General features: G+C 34.4%; 2 protein-coding genes across 5 annotated transcripts in view; one reads left to right on the top strand and one right to left on the bottom strand.

Annotated features, from left to right (window-relative positions):
• LOC122631806 overlaps positions 1–5,289 on the top strand; it is a 321,354-nt gene extending 316,065 nt beyond the window's left edge. The window contains exon 14 of the mRNA XM_043817920.1: positions 115–5,289. Within this exon, the coding sequence (XP_043673855.1) occupies positions 115–136 (22 nt within the window). The 3' untranslated portion in view covers positions 137–5,289. The remainder of the gene's footprint in view (positions 1–114) is intronic.
• Positions 2,950–16,758, bottom strand: LOC122631786. 4 transcript variants are annotated; one of them, XM_043817890.1, is made up of 29 exons: positions 15,677–16,758; positions 14,781–15,242; positions 14,260–14,580; positions 13,987–14,158; positions 13,604–13,918; positions 12,482–13,513; positions 12,144–12,212; positions 11,802–11,954; positions 10,770–11,681; positions 10,449–10,540; positions 10,208–10,356; positions 9,984–10,094; positions 9,549–9,893; positions 9,260–9,474; positions 9,064–9,176; positions 8,843–8,987; positions 8,669–8,769; positions 8,418–8,593; positions 8,057–8,343; positions 7,764–7,971; positions 7,501–7,684; positions 7,179–7,391; positions 6,977–7,105; positions 6,475–6,636; positions 6,213–6,362; positions 5,860–6,091; positions 5,606–5,785; positions 5,365–5,535; positions 2,950–3,437 (listed from the first exon to the last, which is right to left on the bottom strand). In XM_043817890.1, exons 1-28 carry the CDS (start codon positions 15,743–15,745, stop codon positions 5,399–5,401), a joined length of 6,834 nt encoding a protein of 2,277 aa, XP_043673825.1. In that variant the 5' UTR covers positions 15,746–16,758; the 3' UTR covers positions 2,950–3,437; positions 5,365–5,398. The 4 variants fall into 4 exon arrangements, with proteins under 4 accessions (XP_043673825.1, XP_043673816.1, XP_043673833.1 ...); XM_043817881.1 differs by lacking the exon at positions 2,950–3,437 and having other exon boundaries at positions 4,763–5,535; XM_043817898.1 differs by lacking the exons at positions 2,950–3,437; positions 12,144–12,212 and having other exon boundaries at positions 4,763–5,535.
• Between the last annotated feature and the right edge of the window lie 43 nt (positions 16,759–16,801).

The following is a 16,801-nucleotide window of genomic DNA, read 5'->3' as shown; positions in this document are numbered from 1 at the left end:
CAATTTGTAATAGTATTTCAATAATATTTAACAATTAAAAATATCCTTTCGGAAATGACCATCTAAAAATATGATTATATTATTAAAAGCATCAACAGCGGTATATGTTCGCAGGTCTGAAATGAACACTCAGTGAAAACAAGATTCGCTGCAACATGTCGAACAGGAACGCTACTGATAAAGAATAGTATAAATATATATGTATATATATGTATATATATATATGTACTATTATATATATTATATATATATACATATACAAATTCATTTATAAATATTAATATATTCGTAACGATATCCAGTTAATCTCCTGCGAAAGGAGACTGTGTTCTCGGTATAAGGAGTAAAAAGGAGAAAAGAAGGAAGAAGGAAAGAAAGCGGAAAGGCAGAAAAGAGAAAAGAGAAAAATGAGAAGATAAACGACGGATTTAAAGTATTAAACGGAATAAGCTACATCAGATGTAGACTCGTCGTTCCGTGATTGCGCTCGCGATTAAAAATTGCGCTATAGTGAGATCTCGCGTTGTTAAAAATCGATTAAGCATCTGCTTGACCCGTATAGTCATCGGCAATGTTAAAATGAAGCTTGCCCGACCTCGATGCGATACGAATGAAAATGTAATCCTTCGGGTAATATTTCTGACGGCCGTGGTAGGCCATCGACAAGAGCATACGTATGAACGTATCGAGCAGTTCGCGATTAAAAAGCAAGGAAAAATAAGGTATGGCTCGATGAGCGAGCGATGTAGGCCAACGTTGGTCGGCAAAATCGATTCGCAAAATGATTTTTGACGATTGCAGATGACGATGCGGCTCGCGAGATCGAATCAGCAGGCTGTTCTTTAAAATCGGATTTCGAGACTGGTCTGGTCTTTAATTTAAAGAGAGAGAGAAGAAGAAGAGAGGGAGAGAAAAGATAACAGAAAAAAATGAAAAAAAGAAAAAAAAACAGAGAAAAAAGAAGAAAAGAGATTTCCCTTCTGTTCTTGAACGAAGGACGATCGGCTTCGAGCGAAACGAATCGATACTCGGATAAGTATTTATGTAATGTATATGTACGAACGGAATATTCGCTCGGACAATATCGCGCGTGAACAGTAAGTATAGTTCCTAAGTCCGAGGCACGTACCGGCTGTATCTCGAAAGTTCTTCGAATATCCTTTCCGTTTTTCAATCGTTATAGGAAAGAGAATGATGAAAGATCGATGTATCGTAATGAGAAGTATAATCGGAGCATTCTCGAGAGACGATCCGTGACATAGCCGATCCTTTTGTATATAGCCCTTTTGATATAACGCTAAACGGACTCCTAAGTGTCAGAAGTAGGTTCGTTCCTGTAGTCTCTAAGTTCGAATATAGTATCATAGATATCCGATAAGAAAAAAGCCACTATGATCATCGTGCCCGTACTTAAAGTTATATAAGAGAAGAGAAGAAAATGGGGGAAAAGAAAAAAGAAAAAAAAAGAGAGACGATGCGAAGGTCGAAAGAACTCGTACGTGGTAGGATTAATGTATTTGCCTATCGTGCAAATTACTATTGGCATGATCGACGTTCAATAAACGAATCGTTTGATATCGTTCTTCGACGCGTTTAGCATCCTGCAAAATTTATTTAAAAGTACATTTTTATGTGTAACGTATCGATCGGAAAAGGTGAAAAAGGGTTTTTAATGATAGGAAGGTTCGATGAAACGTTCGATCAAGTCGACGATATCGACTTTTACGATCTCGAAATGGAAAAAGAAAGACAGATCACGATTCTGCTAATATCCAGCTTTGTTTTCCTTCTTTGCCTGCATGAACTCGAGAGCACGAAAGAAAAACCTTCTTAAAATATTTAGGGACCAAGAGTTCGCTTCTCCTGGGTACATAGCGCAATCTGAGTAAAAAGAAAAGAAAAGAAAAAGAAAAAGAAAAAGATAAGAAAAAAGTAAACAAAGAAAAAGAGAACAAATATTGTGAAAACGATGGAAGGAAAGTAAAGGAAAAAAAATATTCAAACGAAGTCACGACGATAGCAACTTTTTAACTGCCAACACGAAATTGTCGAATTAAGAACAAATATTAAAAGGATGAAGATCTCGAAAAGCTCATTACGATTAATAGACGAGCATGAATCGAGAGTTTACACAAAGATCGCGTAACAAAGAAAGTATAAATTAATCGATCGAATCGCCAAAATCCGTGAGTCATCGAACGCTATGGACACTTGCCATTTTTAAATTACTCGATAAATTATTATACATTTTATTTTATTTTCGTCCAACGTATATAAGTATTTACTACGATTCACGAGTTGTTTCCATTACGTTCCTAACAAAATATTAATAAAAAAATATGATCTTCATCCTACAAAATAGAAACGCATGAAAGTACATTACTACGAGATATAGCGATCTTTGTAATAAAAAGTAATTAAAAAGAAAAAAAAAAGAAGAAGAAGAAAGAGGTAAAAGAAGAAGAAGAAGAAGAGGAAATAAATGACCGTACATCGAGAAAAGCGAAATTCTTGAGAAAAAATTTATAAAGATACATCGTTATAGTATGATATCGTATAAAATAATGGAAACGATAAATATATTATGGCATTCGTCATAACATAAATGACAGTAAATATACGTTTATATACGTACGAGTTCTGTACGATAAGCAGTAACGATAACGAATTTTTCGAGGTAGATATCGTTTTTCGTTATTCGTCTCGTTGGATATCATCAATTTTATCATCGTCGTCTCGAAAATAATGCACTTTAACACGAATTGTGGAACGTAGATCTAACAAGAAAAAAACAAACGAACAAACTGTTTTCTTTACTTCTTGATAAACTTTCGTACGATCTTTCAAAGAATCTCTACATCCTATCCGGCAAAACAAAGTGTCCGAATGCTCGATGATGACTCAAGGAGTTTTTTTCTCATGTAGATAGGATATAACAATCATCGACAATTATACACATGCACATTTATCGTAAGTACATAAATATACAAGTACCACCGTACCATTTAAGCCGCTTAATCGTCGCATTGTCAATATTCATATCTTTTCACCATGATCATTTGATCATCCTCGCTCAATCCGTGTTCAAAAATCCATCCCGCCGTTCTAATATCAAATAACGATGATTTAAAAAAAAAAAAATCGATGAGTTTCCATCCGTCTTAACTAATTTCTTACGAGCAGCACCGATCACTTCAATTTTTTATATAGCGTACTACACATTTTTCTACAAATCCGATATAACGCGACGATAATCGCGATTAACTTTCGATCGGCTAGATTCTAATGACGATAATTACGACGATAAAAATTATGGAAGCGAGTCGATCGATTCGCGATTGATATACGAAAAAGCATCACCCAAAATTCATTTCCGAAAGTGCTGCTCCGTTGTCCCTTTCTATTGAGGTACACTACGAAGATTATGGTTACACAATCTGTAAATAGAAGGAATGGCGTGTATATATACATACAATTATATAATATATGCGTATCTATTATGCGTTAATTTAGATTTTAAGTATTAGACCGTAATCGAATTTAATGAAATCGACCAGGGCTGCCGATGATAATATTCTTTTGTGAAATTTTTCTTCCTCGATCGTCTTTCTTCTTTCTTTTTTCGATCATCGTGACAATTATCTGTTCGGCTTTTGTTCTCTTCATCAATCATGGACAGAAATATATATATTTCAATTTTCTTGATAATTGTGCAGAACGATTAATTTTTTTTTATCTTTCCAATCCGACAGCCCTGAGGTCGACGAAAGAGAAGAAGGCAGAGAAAAAATACGACTAGAAATGTTGAAATATGTCGAGAAACGTCGTGACGACAAATATTCGACGACGAGAATCGCCGATCGATCGATCTGAGATCACCTAACGCTATATTATAGCAGAAAACTAGATTCATCCTCGAAATCAATTTATAGAGAAAAATCTTGCTTATCGTCTAGTCACTAGATAGTTAGTCGAGCCCGAGCTTTCTTCGCCGCGAAAGGAGCGACCAACTTTATTTACTTTTCTTTTTTTTATATAATAAGTACCTTTGTCTACTACATATATATATATATATATATATATATATACATACGTGTGTGTGTAGTCACGCTTTTATATCATTACATCTTGCGATGTGTTTTATACAAATTTATATACATATTATACGTCTTCGTATTGATTTCCAACGACGTTTCACAGAATTTTTCTTTCAATGGTATCTCATTGAATTTCGTAAATTGTATCACGTTTCAAACGTCATTTCATTTATCTATTAAGTAAGCACATGAATATTTAAATCCTTCAAGAGATGCTCCTTTGGCGAGCTTAATCGAGTCGGGAACGTTATGCCTAAATTAAGCGTATTCGAGAGTGAGAGTTAACGTTAATTTCCGCGCTAAACATATTTTCAATGAACATTCCCTTTATGTAAGAAACTTTATAGACGCAGAACGCGACGCTCGAGAGTATAATGCGTCAATACTTCGCCAAGTTTGCTTGTAAATGACTTTAACTTTTCATTCCTTTCTTCTATTTTTTGTTTTCTTTTCTTTTTTTCTTTGTTTTCTATATTTTCGCGCGATAATCTCTTTGCATATATGATTAACGTGATCGTAAATAGGCCAAGAGAAATAAAGAATGAGTGTGTGCGCGTGTATATGTATGTAAAAGAGAGAGAGAGAAAGAGGGAGAGCGAGAGGCAGAGAGAGAGAGAGAGAGAGAGAGAGAAAAGAAAGAGAAAAACTCGACCCCATAATTCACGTAATTTTTCACACGAATCTTCATTGAATCGTTTCAGCGCATACAAAATTTCTATCGTGATTGAATCATTCGTTGAAATTATTATTCTTGGTCGCAAAAAATGATCGAGATAATCGATAATGTAACGCGTTGAAAAATTGTTTTTTGTATTATCGTGAAAACCAAACGTATTAAAATGTTAAATAACAATATTATCCCACCACAGAACGCATTTTTTCCAGAATATTGAGATCCAATGATTTCATCGATTCAAGCGAGCCATCCAAATGGATCGAGAATCGATGATCTATTTTGCGTTATCGCAACAAAGTAGTCTAAATACTTGGTACATCGTTTCATTCGTAATCAGTTTCGTTTCACTGTACAAATGCGAGTTCTCCCCTTTTTTACTTTCGACGATGTCAAAAGAGATGCGTTGGGACTATTTGTACATACATAGGCTCAATCATGTAACAGCGATGAAACAGCAATTAAAATTATTGTAGAAACGATGATGTCTTACGAAATAAATTGCAAATCGATAAAGAAGTTAAATTGTAGTGCTTCTTTCCTCTCCTTTAGGATAGAAAACTGAACGTAAGATATTTATCAACGAGAACTTGCCTCGTTCGTCGAATTAATTAATTTTGATATGAGTTTATCTTCCTGACAGAGATTCCATAATTTTTTGATCGATCCAACGTCGATAATGCGCCACTCGGACATAAACACCTGGTTTATTGGCTTCCCCACAATGTTGTCCCCAACTCGTGATTCCATACAATGTAAATGCACCTATACAAAAGTACGTATATAAAGTCCAAAATTACACGTTAAAAAATAATGTTTTGAAAAAGAGTCCTACCATTATGATAACACGCCAATGGACCACCAGAATCACCATCGCAAGTATCGACACCTTCGTCTAAGTATCCAGCACATACCATCCCATCGCTGATCTTGCCATGACCATAAACATATTCAGCACGACATATCGATTGGTCTAGTAATGGTATCCAGCCGTATCTGAGATCTCTCGATGGTGCTAACAGTAAAGCAAGGGAATATAGATATCATTATGATCAAAGGAAAGCTAACAGATTCGCAGTAATGATTTACTTGTTTTTCCAGTTTCAATACTACCAAATCCACTGATAGTGCAGTTCAACCCCGCAGGATATTCCGTATTTTCTGGTGGCAAACAAATCGGCATGATATCCTTGCCTAAGGGTATACCTCGTCCTTTGAGCAAAACTAGAGCAATATCGTTATTCATTTTATGACCTTTACGAAAATCTTCATGGATGTAATAATCTTCGATATTTGCTTCCTTCTCTGTTCCTTCTTGTTCCTATATACATATATATAAAAATTACGAGGATAATTATTATAGAATTACTAAATAATATTTATAATTAATACTGAAAAGAGAGAGAAAGAGAGAGAAATTTAATTTTGAAAGTGTCCCTTACTTCGGTATTGTAATCTCCAGCACGAACAAAGTAGGTTCCTTTATTATAGCCTTCTAAACAATGTGCAGCTGTGAGAACGTGCAAAGGCGATAAAACAACCGCTCCGCACCAATGATTGGATCGACTATGTCCTCGAACTCGTATACTGGCCTATCGATTTATATTGTATTAACAAATTTGTTCAACTTTTCGATAGTATGATTCAATTAACTACTTTTTTATTACATTTACTTTTCCTTAATTAATAAATAATTTCGCTTACCTGCCACGGATATGTGCCTTTTGGTGCAATCGAACCATGCACCACTTTAGCAAATATCAGATCCTCGTCATCGTTGAAATCTTCCGAACGTTTCCCACAATTCGCTGGCAGTACATCATTAATTTTTGGTTCTGGTAAATCGGTCATCGTTTCCGAGAAAAACTGAACGATAAGCAGGTAAATCAAGGCCAAGGAATGAAGTAATTATTCTTCGTGTACATTATATACTTCAATATTTATTTTCATTGACAATCGTGTCATTGTTAAGCAATTACAAAGTATTTATGTCTATTTGCCGTTATTGTACAAATAAGTTAAGTTTCTAAATGCTAATGATAGATAATAATAAAGACGAATTATAAGATTGTTAATAAAATTAGATCTTTGGTTACGTTTGCTTTGCAAGACTAGAAATCACAGATTCGTAGAGACAAATCATTGTGTTTCGACTAAATACGTCTACAAATTAAGATCTAGTCCGGGAGAAATTATTTCGAGTTACCTCGGAGTCATTGTTCACGGCTCCAGGTGAACAGATTACACCTGCATCCTCATTATGATCGCAATTGTTTCGTCCCCAGTGATCGTGATTGCAATATTTCAATTGCGTCTCGTTTCCATGACAAAAAACCTAATTTTAATAAAAACAATGATATAGAATAAAGAACAAAACAAGTATGAATACAAATTTACAAAATACATACCTCATCGAGCCAAATGGGTCCCTGTCCAGGACCAAAGAAACTGTCTTTTTTTGCTTTTGCAATACCACCATATCCTAAAGATCTACAAATTACTCTGGCTGTAGCAGTAGAGAAATCATCGTCACAAACCGTTCCCCATATACCGTGATGACGAATTTCTACTCTGCCTTCCATTGGACTGCTACCATTTACTAGACGAATTTCGAATGGAGCCTTATTTAACAAAGAAATCAAAATAAATTATTTCCGATTTTTGAGACGATTACTTGTTTAAATGAGACGACTGAAATTCCATCAATAAGAAGTTAAGCACATCTCTTACGTTGCAATGTTCGTCACTTTCGTCGGAATGATCCGAACAGTCGAAAACTTCGTCGCAAATAAACGCTATAGGTATACATTCCGGACTGTTCTCACACTTCCAATGACCTTCCTGACAACTATCAACTGCTGTTTTGCAAACTACTCCTACAGCTTCCTCCGGTTGACAATTATGAACGCCCCAACTGCAGAATGACAAAAAATACAGTTTAATTACATTTACATATTATATTACCTCCTTTATTTAATGGAATATCAACATACCCTTCGAAATCACATTCACGCAACGATGTTTCGTTGCCACGACATTTCAATTGATCCACCATAAATCGATTCGGTGGATCTAAATTACCGTAAAATCCTCCAGGTTTAATTTCCAAAGCTCCGAGCGGGAAACCAAGTTCTTTGCAAATAACTCCAGCGTTAATCATACCAAAACCATCGTCACAAACTTGACCCCATACGCCCAGAACTATTCAAAATAATTAACGAGATATCAAATAGCCGAACGATTTCATGAAGGTATACCAACCGAAAAATTAATTTTGCATATTTACTTTTAACTTCGATTCTACCCTCGTCAAAATTATCCGAGCCAGCAAGCCGAATAGCATAATCGAGATTTTCCACGGTACAGATATTTTCATCGGTACGATCGTTGCAATCATTTTTTCCATTACACACCAACGTCTGATTGATACATTTGCGATTTCCACAGATGAACATATTGTCACATTTAATGCTTCTTTCTTTCATTTCATAATAATCGAATTCCTTCGTAGGCTTTAAAGCTCCTGTCAAACCCACATTGCTATCACTTAACAAACAAATGTTCCCACTAGCCCTAAAAATATACGAATGTAAGAAATAGCAATTGAAATTTTTCTAACAAATATAAGAGTAAATAGAAAAGCATACTTATGAGCGAATGATCGACAAGTAAAATCAGCTTCTTTACATCTTAGAGCACAAGTTTTTAAAGGTGTATTCAACCATTTCTCGACATCGTATCCCTCAAGCCTGTGCTTTGCAAATTTCTGATAAAGATCCAAATGATCCATACATGCTCGTTCATCTGCACCGTTCGTACAATCCTACAAAAATCAATAGAGTTAATTCAAGTTTCTTTCTTCATCAATATATAAAAATAAAAAAAATTATTTTCATACTTCTTCACCATCGCAAACCCACGGTGCTGGAATACATTCTCCGGGTAAACATTCGAAGTGTTTAGGTTTACATTGACCACTTAAAAGTAATTTCTTTGAGCCTGAAACAGAACCTCATTATTTTTTTCCATAGTACATTTACAAAATTAAAATAACAAAAAAAAAATAAATTACCAATTTTTCCACAAGATGGAATATCGCAATATTCTTGTTCTCCATAAGAACCTGTAAAACACCATGGTCTGGACTCTTTGTCCGGATTTGGATTTCTACAGTAATTGTGAGTTCGCAATTTTTCTTTGATTTCACGATTAACTACCTATTTCATAAAAATATTCGACGATTAAAATATTGCAATTTATTAAAAATTACGTGATAAAAGATTAGATACATACATTTACATTGAGATAATGAAGAACGCTCTTATCAGCCCAAGGAAGGCACTCTTTACCTGAAGTAGATACATTTGCAATTCCGAAGTATTGATTGCCCTTACCATAAACACAGCCTACAAAAAAATTCTTGTAATAAATATTTTATACTTGATCATTATGAATTTTCAGATTAAATATTATAGATGATTGTACATACCAATGTCATCGTATGGTCTTTTGCAAATATAGGAATGTCCCTTCATAGAAGTAGCACAATCTTCAATATCCCAAAAGAAGTAATCCGCGACGCAAATCGAATCAGGATGATTGTGACAAGGAAATTTTCGTTTCATAATTATACAAGCTGGACGTGAACCTACCCAAGGTGGCAATTTCTTATCTTCCATCCAACCTGGCCACCATTTTGTGAATCTATAAATGATATCCTTGTTACAAAGAAAAGCAAAAACAAAGAGATAAATAGAAACGTTTATGGTCGAACTTACTTAAATTTTGCGCGACTTGAATCTTCCCAAAGCCACAAAGTCCTATTGAATGTGGTAAAACCAACTCCGGAAGTCATGATCGATCCGATTATTGGATGCAATTGTAACAACCATTCCGATACAAAGTTGTTTTCTGCTTGACTCGTAATATCAATAAGCCGACTATTCCTTTTGGAACAATATTGAAGTGCTTCTGCATGATTTAAACTAGTATCAGAATCGGCCAAATGATAACATTGACCTTCGTGTGGAATTTCATCTTTACGACAATGTGCTATTCGATTTGGTAAACATCTGACTCCTATTGCATCTCTTTCCACACGACACTCTTGTCCATGAGTAAATCTACAATAATCATTTGCTTTTTAAAAATTCATGTAGACAGAAGACTCGTACAATTTTAGTTACAAGATAGAAATATCCTAATAAACGTACTTGCACGATTGAAATCTGTTTTCACTTCCAGAACAAGTTACAGAATTCGCTGCAATCCAAGTTGGCATTCCGTTACGTTTATTTCTTCCTTGCCAAGCCATTTCGGCGCCTCTATAAATTACAAAGAAATATTGTTTCAAGGGATATTCAACACTGACTTTGTAATCTTAACGCGACTCCTATCTTCATTATATTAAATCAAGGACATTAACAAAATTACATACCTAGTGTATCCTAATTGTCTGCAAACTACATGAGCTTCTTTAAGCATCCAACTATTTCTAGAATCGCAAACTATTCCCCAACCTGGTTGAGCTCCTTGAACTTCAACGTAGCCATCTGCTGGACTAGAACCACCTCTTAGTCGTATAATCTGTTATATAACGTAAAATTAATATTATTAATTGAGTGAGAAAATTAAATTTAATATGTTTCAATTGCAATTTATCTTAGGAAGATATTGACCTGTCCTGAAATCGGCGTAGGTGGTTCAGTCTTTTTTAAATGCGACAGTGGCTGAACTGGTGGGATGTAGTATACAGGAAACGGAGGTTCTTCTGTAAATATAAAAAATACGAATACAAATTTAAAACATTATTAACGCGTTATTCTTAAAATCGTTATTTTACAGAATGCTTAAAGAATCTGAACTTGCACCCTGGATCAATCGCTTCAATATCATGCGCCAAAAGCGTAAACATGCACGAAAAAGCTTACATACTATAATTGACAAAATTCTTACCCATTTATCCATAATAAAATTAGGATTAAATCGAAGCAACTCACCATCATGATAAGGTGCTACTTCTATATTAAAAATATCCACCTCTGTGTTCTTTTTATTGATTTTCATGATAACAGAGGAATCATTCTTGTTCGCGGTTTTAGTCTTATTTTCGAAAACCAATACTGGCTTCCAAGTTTCTTTATTTTCTAGAATATCTACGTCATATGGATCTACATCAGCTTCGTAAACAACCTCGTTGGGTATCGGTGTTGAATCTTCATTTTCAAATGTTAATTTTGTATCGGTAAACTGTGGTTCACCTGTATCATATTCGACCGGTATATTAGGATCGGTAGTACTGCTTTGATTTTCCGGAATATTTTGCGAAAGAGGAACACTTTTCTTCTTGGAAGGTTTTGAATAAACATCCGGCATCTTTTCCGTTATACCATTCTCGGAAATTAATGGATAGGCGTCGAATTGTTTAATTGAATGATTAGTTGCACGATGAGGATCGAGCTGCGGTATTGTAATTGATCGATTGATGGTACTATCAATAGCTTGATTAAAAACCGGATGAAAATCTTTCCCAGTAGAATGATGACTAGCCGCGCCTCTTAAATCCGTCGATCTTGACTGATTGAAAGAATGCTTAATAAAATCATCGTCGGATGGTTGCGGAATATTTACAGGATTCGGAGTAAACCGTACAGGATAATGATTACTCGGAACGATAGGACTCTTAGAAGCCTCTTGATTATGTAATGGCGTACGTGTGTAAATGCTGCCATAAGTTCGATTAAAAGAGAAAGGTGTTTGTTGATTGTTATGATTATAAGTTTGAGTCCTCGAGTGTCCTTGATTAATCTCCAACTCTTTTGTGATAACGTGGCCTTTTGTACCATTATAATTAACGTATATTCCGTATGGATAGAATTGTTTTTTAGAAATTTGTGTTGAATTCCTATCTCCTAAAAAAAAGACTCGTTTAAACGTTTATATCAAATGCATAACGTATTTCATATTTAGAATTTTTCTGTAGATACGTAAATAGTTATAAAACAAGGATCTTTCATTCGATATAAGCATACCTGTCGGTACTTGTCCTTTCGCTTGTAGATATACATTGGTTTTAGTTAACCATTTATCCATTTTTGAATCGGCTTCCTTGTCATTCGTAGTTTGTTGCTGGATATTTGTTCTCGCAAGCCATTGGCGTAATTTTTCTTCTTCATCGATCGTATCTATATATCAATATGGTTTTTAACGATTATAACGATTCGAAAAAAAAAATATGACGTATAATATTTTATATAGATAATATAATAAACTTGTATATCATAAATAATAAAGTTAGTTTTATAGCTCGCAAATCATGTTAAAATTTGACGTAATCAAATACCCTTATTTTGTAGTTACCGATTATCGCTTACCATTTTCTTTATATTTTCTTGATTCTTCATCCTTAGAGAACAAACCTTCTTCATTCGTATGCTGATATCCTTTTAGATAAAAAATTTCCCAATACGGATTTATGTAACTATTATTTGGGAATCGACCATTAACAATACTAACCCACTTATTTTGAGAGCAACCCAAATGATTCAACATGCTATCAAAATAAATTGAACAACTCTCATCATGCCATGCAAATCGTTTCAAAGCCATGCAAATGTTTGCATTCTTGTTTACATGCCGACCTATTCAAATAATCAAATAAAGAACCGCAGAGACAAGACAAGAATTCATTTAAAACATAATACAAAATCACCTTGGTTCCATGGCCGGGTCGGTGGTTGATTAGGAATTTGTGATTGATTTGATTGATTATTCGACGTACTGGGAACGAAAACATATGGTCGATTTTCAGGTGAAGTTGATCGATTCCATGTAATATTATTTTGATTCGGTTTTTGGAAATATATTCCACTTCGTATATCAAAAGTTCTATTCGTTCTATTTCGAGATTTCATCTCATCGGGTAATTCGTAACTATTTTCAACATATATGTTTCTTTTCGAAGTCGTAGGTTCATTTGTTTCTCTATTAAGTAGTTCAGGATCGATTCTACTGTGTGTTTGAACTGTGCTATTGAATCTGTTTCTAATTGGTCCATAAGGTGTGTATCGCCGAATCAATGTATCTTCAACCGTTGTTAATTCAACTCCTGACTGATTATTGATTTGACTGAACGTATTTTTCGTTTGTTGCTTGTCAAATTCATCAGGATTGTACCCATGACTCAAAGGATTTCGATACCAAGTTCCTTCAGTGCTATGTAAAGTTGAAGAACCTTGCTGATGTTCATTAGATCCAGATATTCTTCTATTAGCACCTTCGTATTGGGAATTGTTGACATTATTATGATGATGATAATGATGATGATAATGATAATGTATACGTTGATCACAAGGATCTTGATGATGTGCCATTTGATTCGTAGTATTACAATCCTCTTTAGTCGTAGATTGTCCTGGTCCTGAAAAATGATCGTGATAATGATTCGGAGGATTATCGATTTGAATATCGCGGTCGATATTGGTAGATCCCGTGAAATTATGTTGATTTTGTCGATTATAATCTGGTTTCTGAAGCATCGGTCTCCAAGTCGGCCTCCACGTCACCCTTGGCAATTCAGTCGTTGTTACAGGCTGAACTTCGGTATTCCAAGAACCTTGACCATGATGATCATAACGATTATAAGTGTGATTATATCGAGGATGTTTGTTCCAAGACCCTGGATCTCCTCGACCATGTTGCGGCCAAGGTCTGTTCGTTGTCGTAACTTGCTTTAAAGTTTCCTCTGTCAAATCAATAATAGCAATAACATTTTAACTTTGTTCAAAGCATACTATCTTAATTTAAACCTTAAAAAAACTTGATTGATTATTACCCTCTTTACAAGCTGGTACTTTGTAAGGCCAATCGCATACCGATATAAGTGGATTAAAAGCTGTTCCTGGTCCACAATCCATTACATACGTAAAACCATTCGCACACTGCAAAAACTTTTTACAAGTTTCTGGATGAGGCAATAAACCTGTAAAATCCGCAGGACACTCGATCTTTTTTGCGGATGATTGCATATTATATTTCGATCGATCAACAAAAATATTAGTACGGCCGTGATGAGAATCATAATTATAAAAACTTGGATCCGGTGATACTGCAGGATTCTTTGTTGTATCCTCTTTTGACTTTAACGCATCTATTAATTGAAATAAAATATTGATCTATATCTCTAATATCATGCAAAAAATATTTCATCACACTAACCTTCGCAGCCTTTCACATTGTAAGGCCAATCGCAAACGCTGATGGTAGGATTGAAAACCGTACCAGGACCACAATCTTTTTCGAATGTTATTCCATTGGCACATTGCAAAAATTTAGCACAATTCGTAGGATGTGCAATTAGGCCTGTCACGTGAGATGGACATTTTGGTTTCTATTAACAAAAATATCAAAGAAAAAATAAATAAATATATACATTTTTCGTTATATTTAACAAACTAATAAAAATTTGTTAAAATAAATACATATACGTACTTGTAATTTCCCTCGTTCCGCATCGGTCTTCAAAGAATATGCGTTTGAGTAACGTGTAAGATCAGAGATTTCTATGCCGTAACATTTAACTTTATGCGGAAAATCACATTCCAATGTCTCAGGATTAAATAAAGTACCAGGAGCACATGGTTGAACGAACGCTCTGCCTTTCCAACAGTTAACAAAGAATTTACAATCGGGAGGATAAACAAATTGGCCAGTAGATTCTAAATTTGGACATTGTACACCCAATTGAGGATCGTAATGCGCTACTTTCAATATGGGTTGAGACAAGAATAAAATTCTCTCCTTTCTCGGTTTCTAAAAAACAATGTAAATATTCGATTGATATGCGTATATTTATATAATATTGACTCGAATGAAGAACGCAATATAAATGAAAGATAAACTCTCTTAATCGTACTATCAAATCGCTTATGTATTAAAGCAAATTAAATAGATTATTATATAGCGGTATTATCAAGACTCTCACTGTTAAATAAAAGAAATTGTAACGTTACCGTGCTCTCACTTCCGACTCCTTCATATAACAGAGTTTGATCGTTATCTACAGATAACTTGTGCTTTGATTCCTTTGGTGAAGTTCCAGGATTGTTGTGATCTTGATAAACGTTGTTATTTTTAGAAGTAGAACTATCTTCGTATTGATCTTCTGGAGAAGGCTTCCAATCATCAATTTGATCAAATTGATTTCGATCATGATGCTGTTCGAATTGATCATTCGTTATCTCTGAGCGTTGCTCTATCTCGCTTCCAGAAGCTTTATGCCATGGCGTCCAAGATTTTCTCTCTGAATTGACGATGACAGGCTTTCTTGTTTGACTCTCTTCTACGTCAATCCACCATTTAGCAGATCGAGCTAAATCATCGGGTGGCTGTAGATTTTCTTCGTTGAGATACCAGGGCAACGATGATTCACGACGATTAGGCGCTTTCGTTGTTTTTTCTTTCGGATCGTATATCTACGGGTCGATATTTAATATAATTGTGTAAAATTCGATAGCGAACGTCATTAAAAATATATTAATCACGTAATAGATACTTTTACTAATCTTCTACTCTTATAATTAAAGCAATCGACTCTCTCAAAACAGTTGTTCAAACATCGAAATATCTTTTTTTATTTATACTAGAAACTTTATCCCAGTAAATTGTTCATTCAACGGATATTCCAATCGTTAGAATAAATGATATGAAAAAATTAAAACATAGTAACTATCAACGGATTAATATTAAATATATCATTTTAGTGTATAAATAATTTTCGAAATATAAAATATGTGTACTTAAATATATCTCCAAAAACAGAACGATGAAGTAACGGGTTTCCGAAAAATATAATATTTCGGATTGAATAACATACAAGTGACATTGAAAATGAATTTCTTTCACGTACTGCGGAAGTGAAGGTTCCAAGATGCACCAGACAGAATATAACGTAAAAATGATCGATCCAGGACGTCATTCTTAATACAGTTGAGGAACACGTAGCATCGTACTCTACTGATCACGCACTCACCATAAAATCGGTCGGTATTGAATTCAATTTCAATGAAGCTTGCACAGACACTGTTTTCTTCTGAAAGATAAACTCGAAGAGACGAGAAAGAGAGAGAGAGAGAGAGAGAGAAAGAGAAAATAGAGATGTTGAAGAGGGAAAAGAGGGAGGAAAAAGAAACAAAAATATAATGTGCATAACTTCTTAGAAGAAAAGGGTTATCGATTTAGAGGGCAGATCAAGGGTCGCGTGATCGTCATCGTAAAGGAACGGAAAGCAAAGATTGCATTGAAGAGACAAGAAAAGATAAGAAATAGAGAAGAGAGAGAGAGAGAAAGAGAGGGAGAGAGAATTCTTTATTGACTACACGCAATGTCAACATATATACACGGTAATCGAGCAAATGCACACAGAACTATTTGCCAATTGATTCTACGCGAGAGTAAATTGCCTCTTATTTTACTAGTCATCGAGCTCATAAAGATTCCGACGTAAGCTCGATGTAAACGCAAGAGAAAAGGTAACAACACTGTACATTCAAAATTTGTGAGAGCTTTATTTTATCTTCTTATGTTTTTATTTATCTTAAATCGATAAGATTAAGAGAGCGAAAAGCAAGAAGCAGAATTTTACTTTTCTTCAAAACGAAACAGTATTTATTGTTTTGCATTTACATTTAACTCTCGTGACGTACTTGATGACTGATCACGTAAAGAAGTTGTAGATGTATTATATTTTTTAATTTCTCAAGAAGATTAACGTATAGGATTACGTATATAGGAAAAAAAATTTTCTTTCAAACATCGTATTTTTCGGTTTCTATTGGAATTTCCCAACGTTTCATTCCATCTATTTGAAATGTTATTAACGCTAATAATAGAATGCATATAGCGTTAAGAATACATTGATTTACAATGATAATAAGCGTTTAATACATCAATATACAGACAATGAATCAATTTCAAAATTAATTATAAAGATGCCGTATCAATAATATACGGAAAAACCTTTTATTCTATAATA

Source organism: Vespula pensylvanica, chromosome 1, assembly GCF_014466175.1.
Source record: "Vespula pensylvanica isolate Volc-1 chromosome 1, ASM1446617v1, whole genome shotgun sequence".
Taxonomy (NCBI): Eukaryota; Metazoa; Arthropoda; class Insecta; order Hymenoptera; family Vespidae; genus Vespula; species Vespula pensylvanica.
The sequence above is the reverse complement of the archived record's forward strand: the minus strand, read 5'-3'. Positions and strand labels throughout refer to the sequence as shown.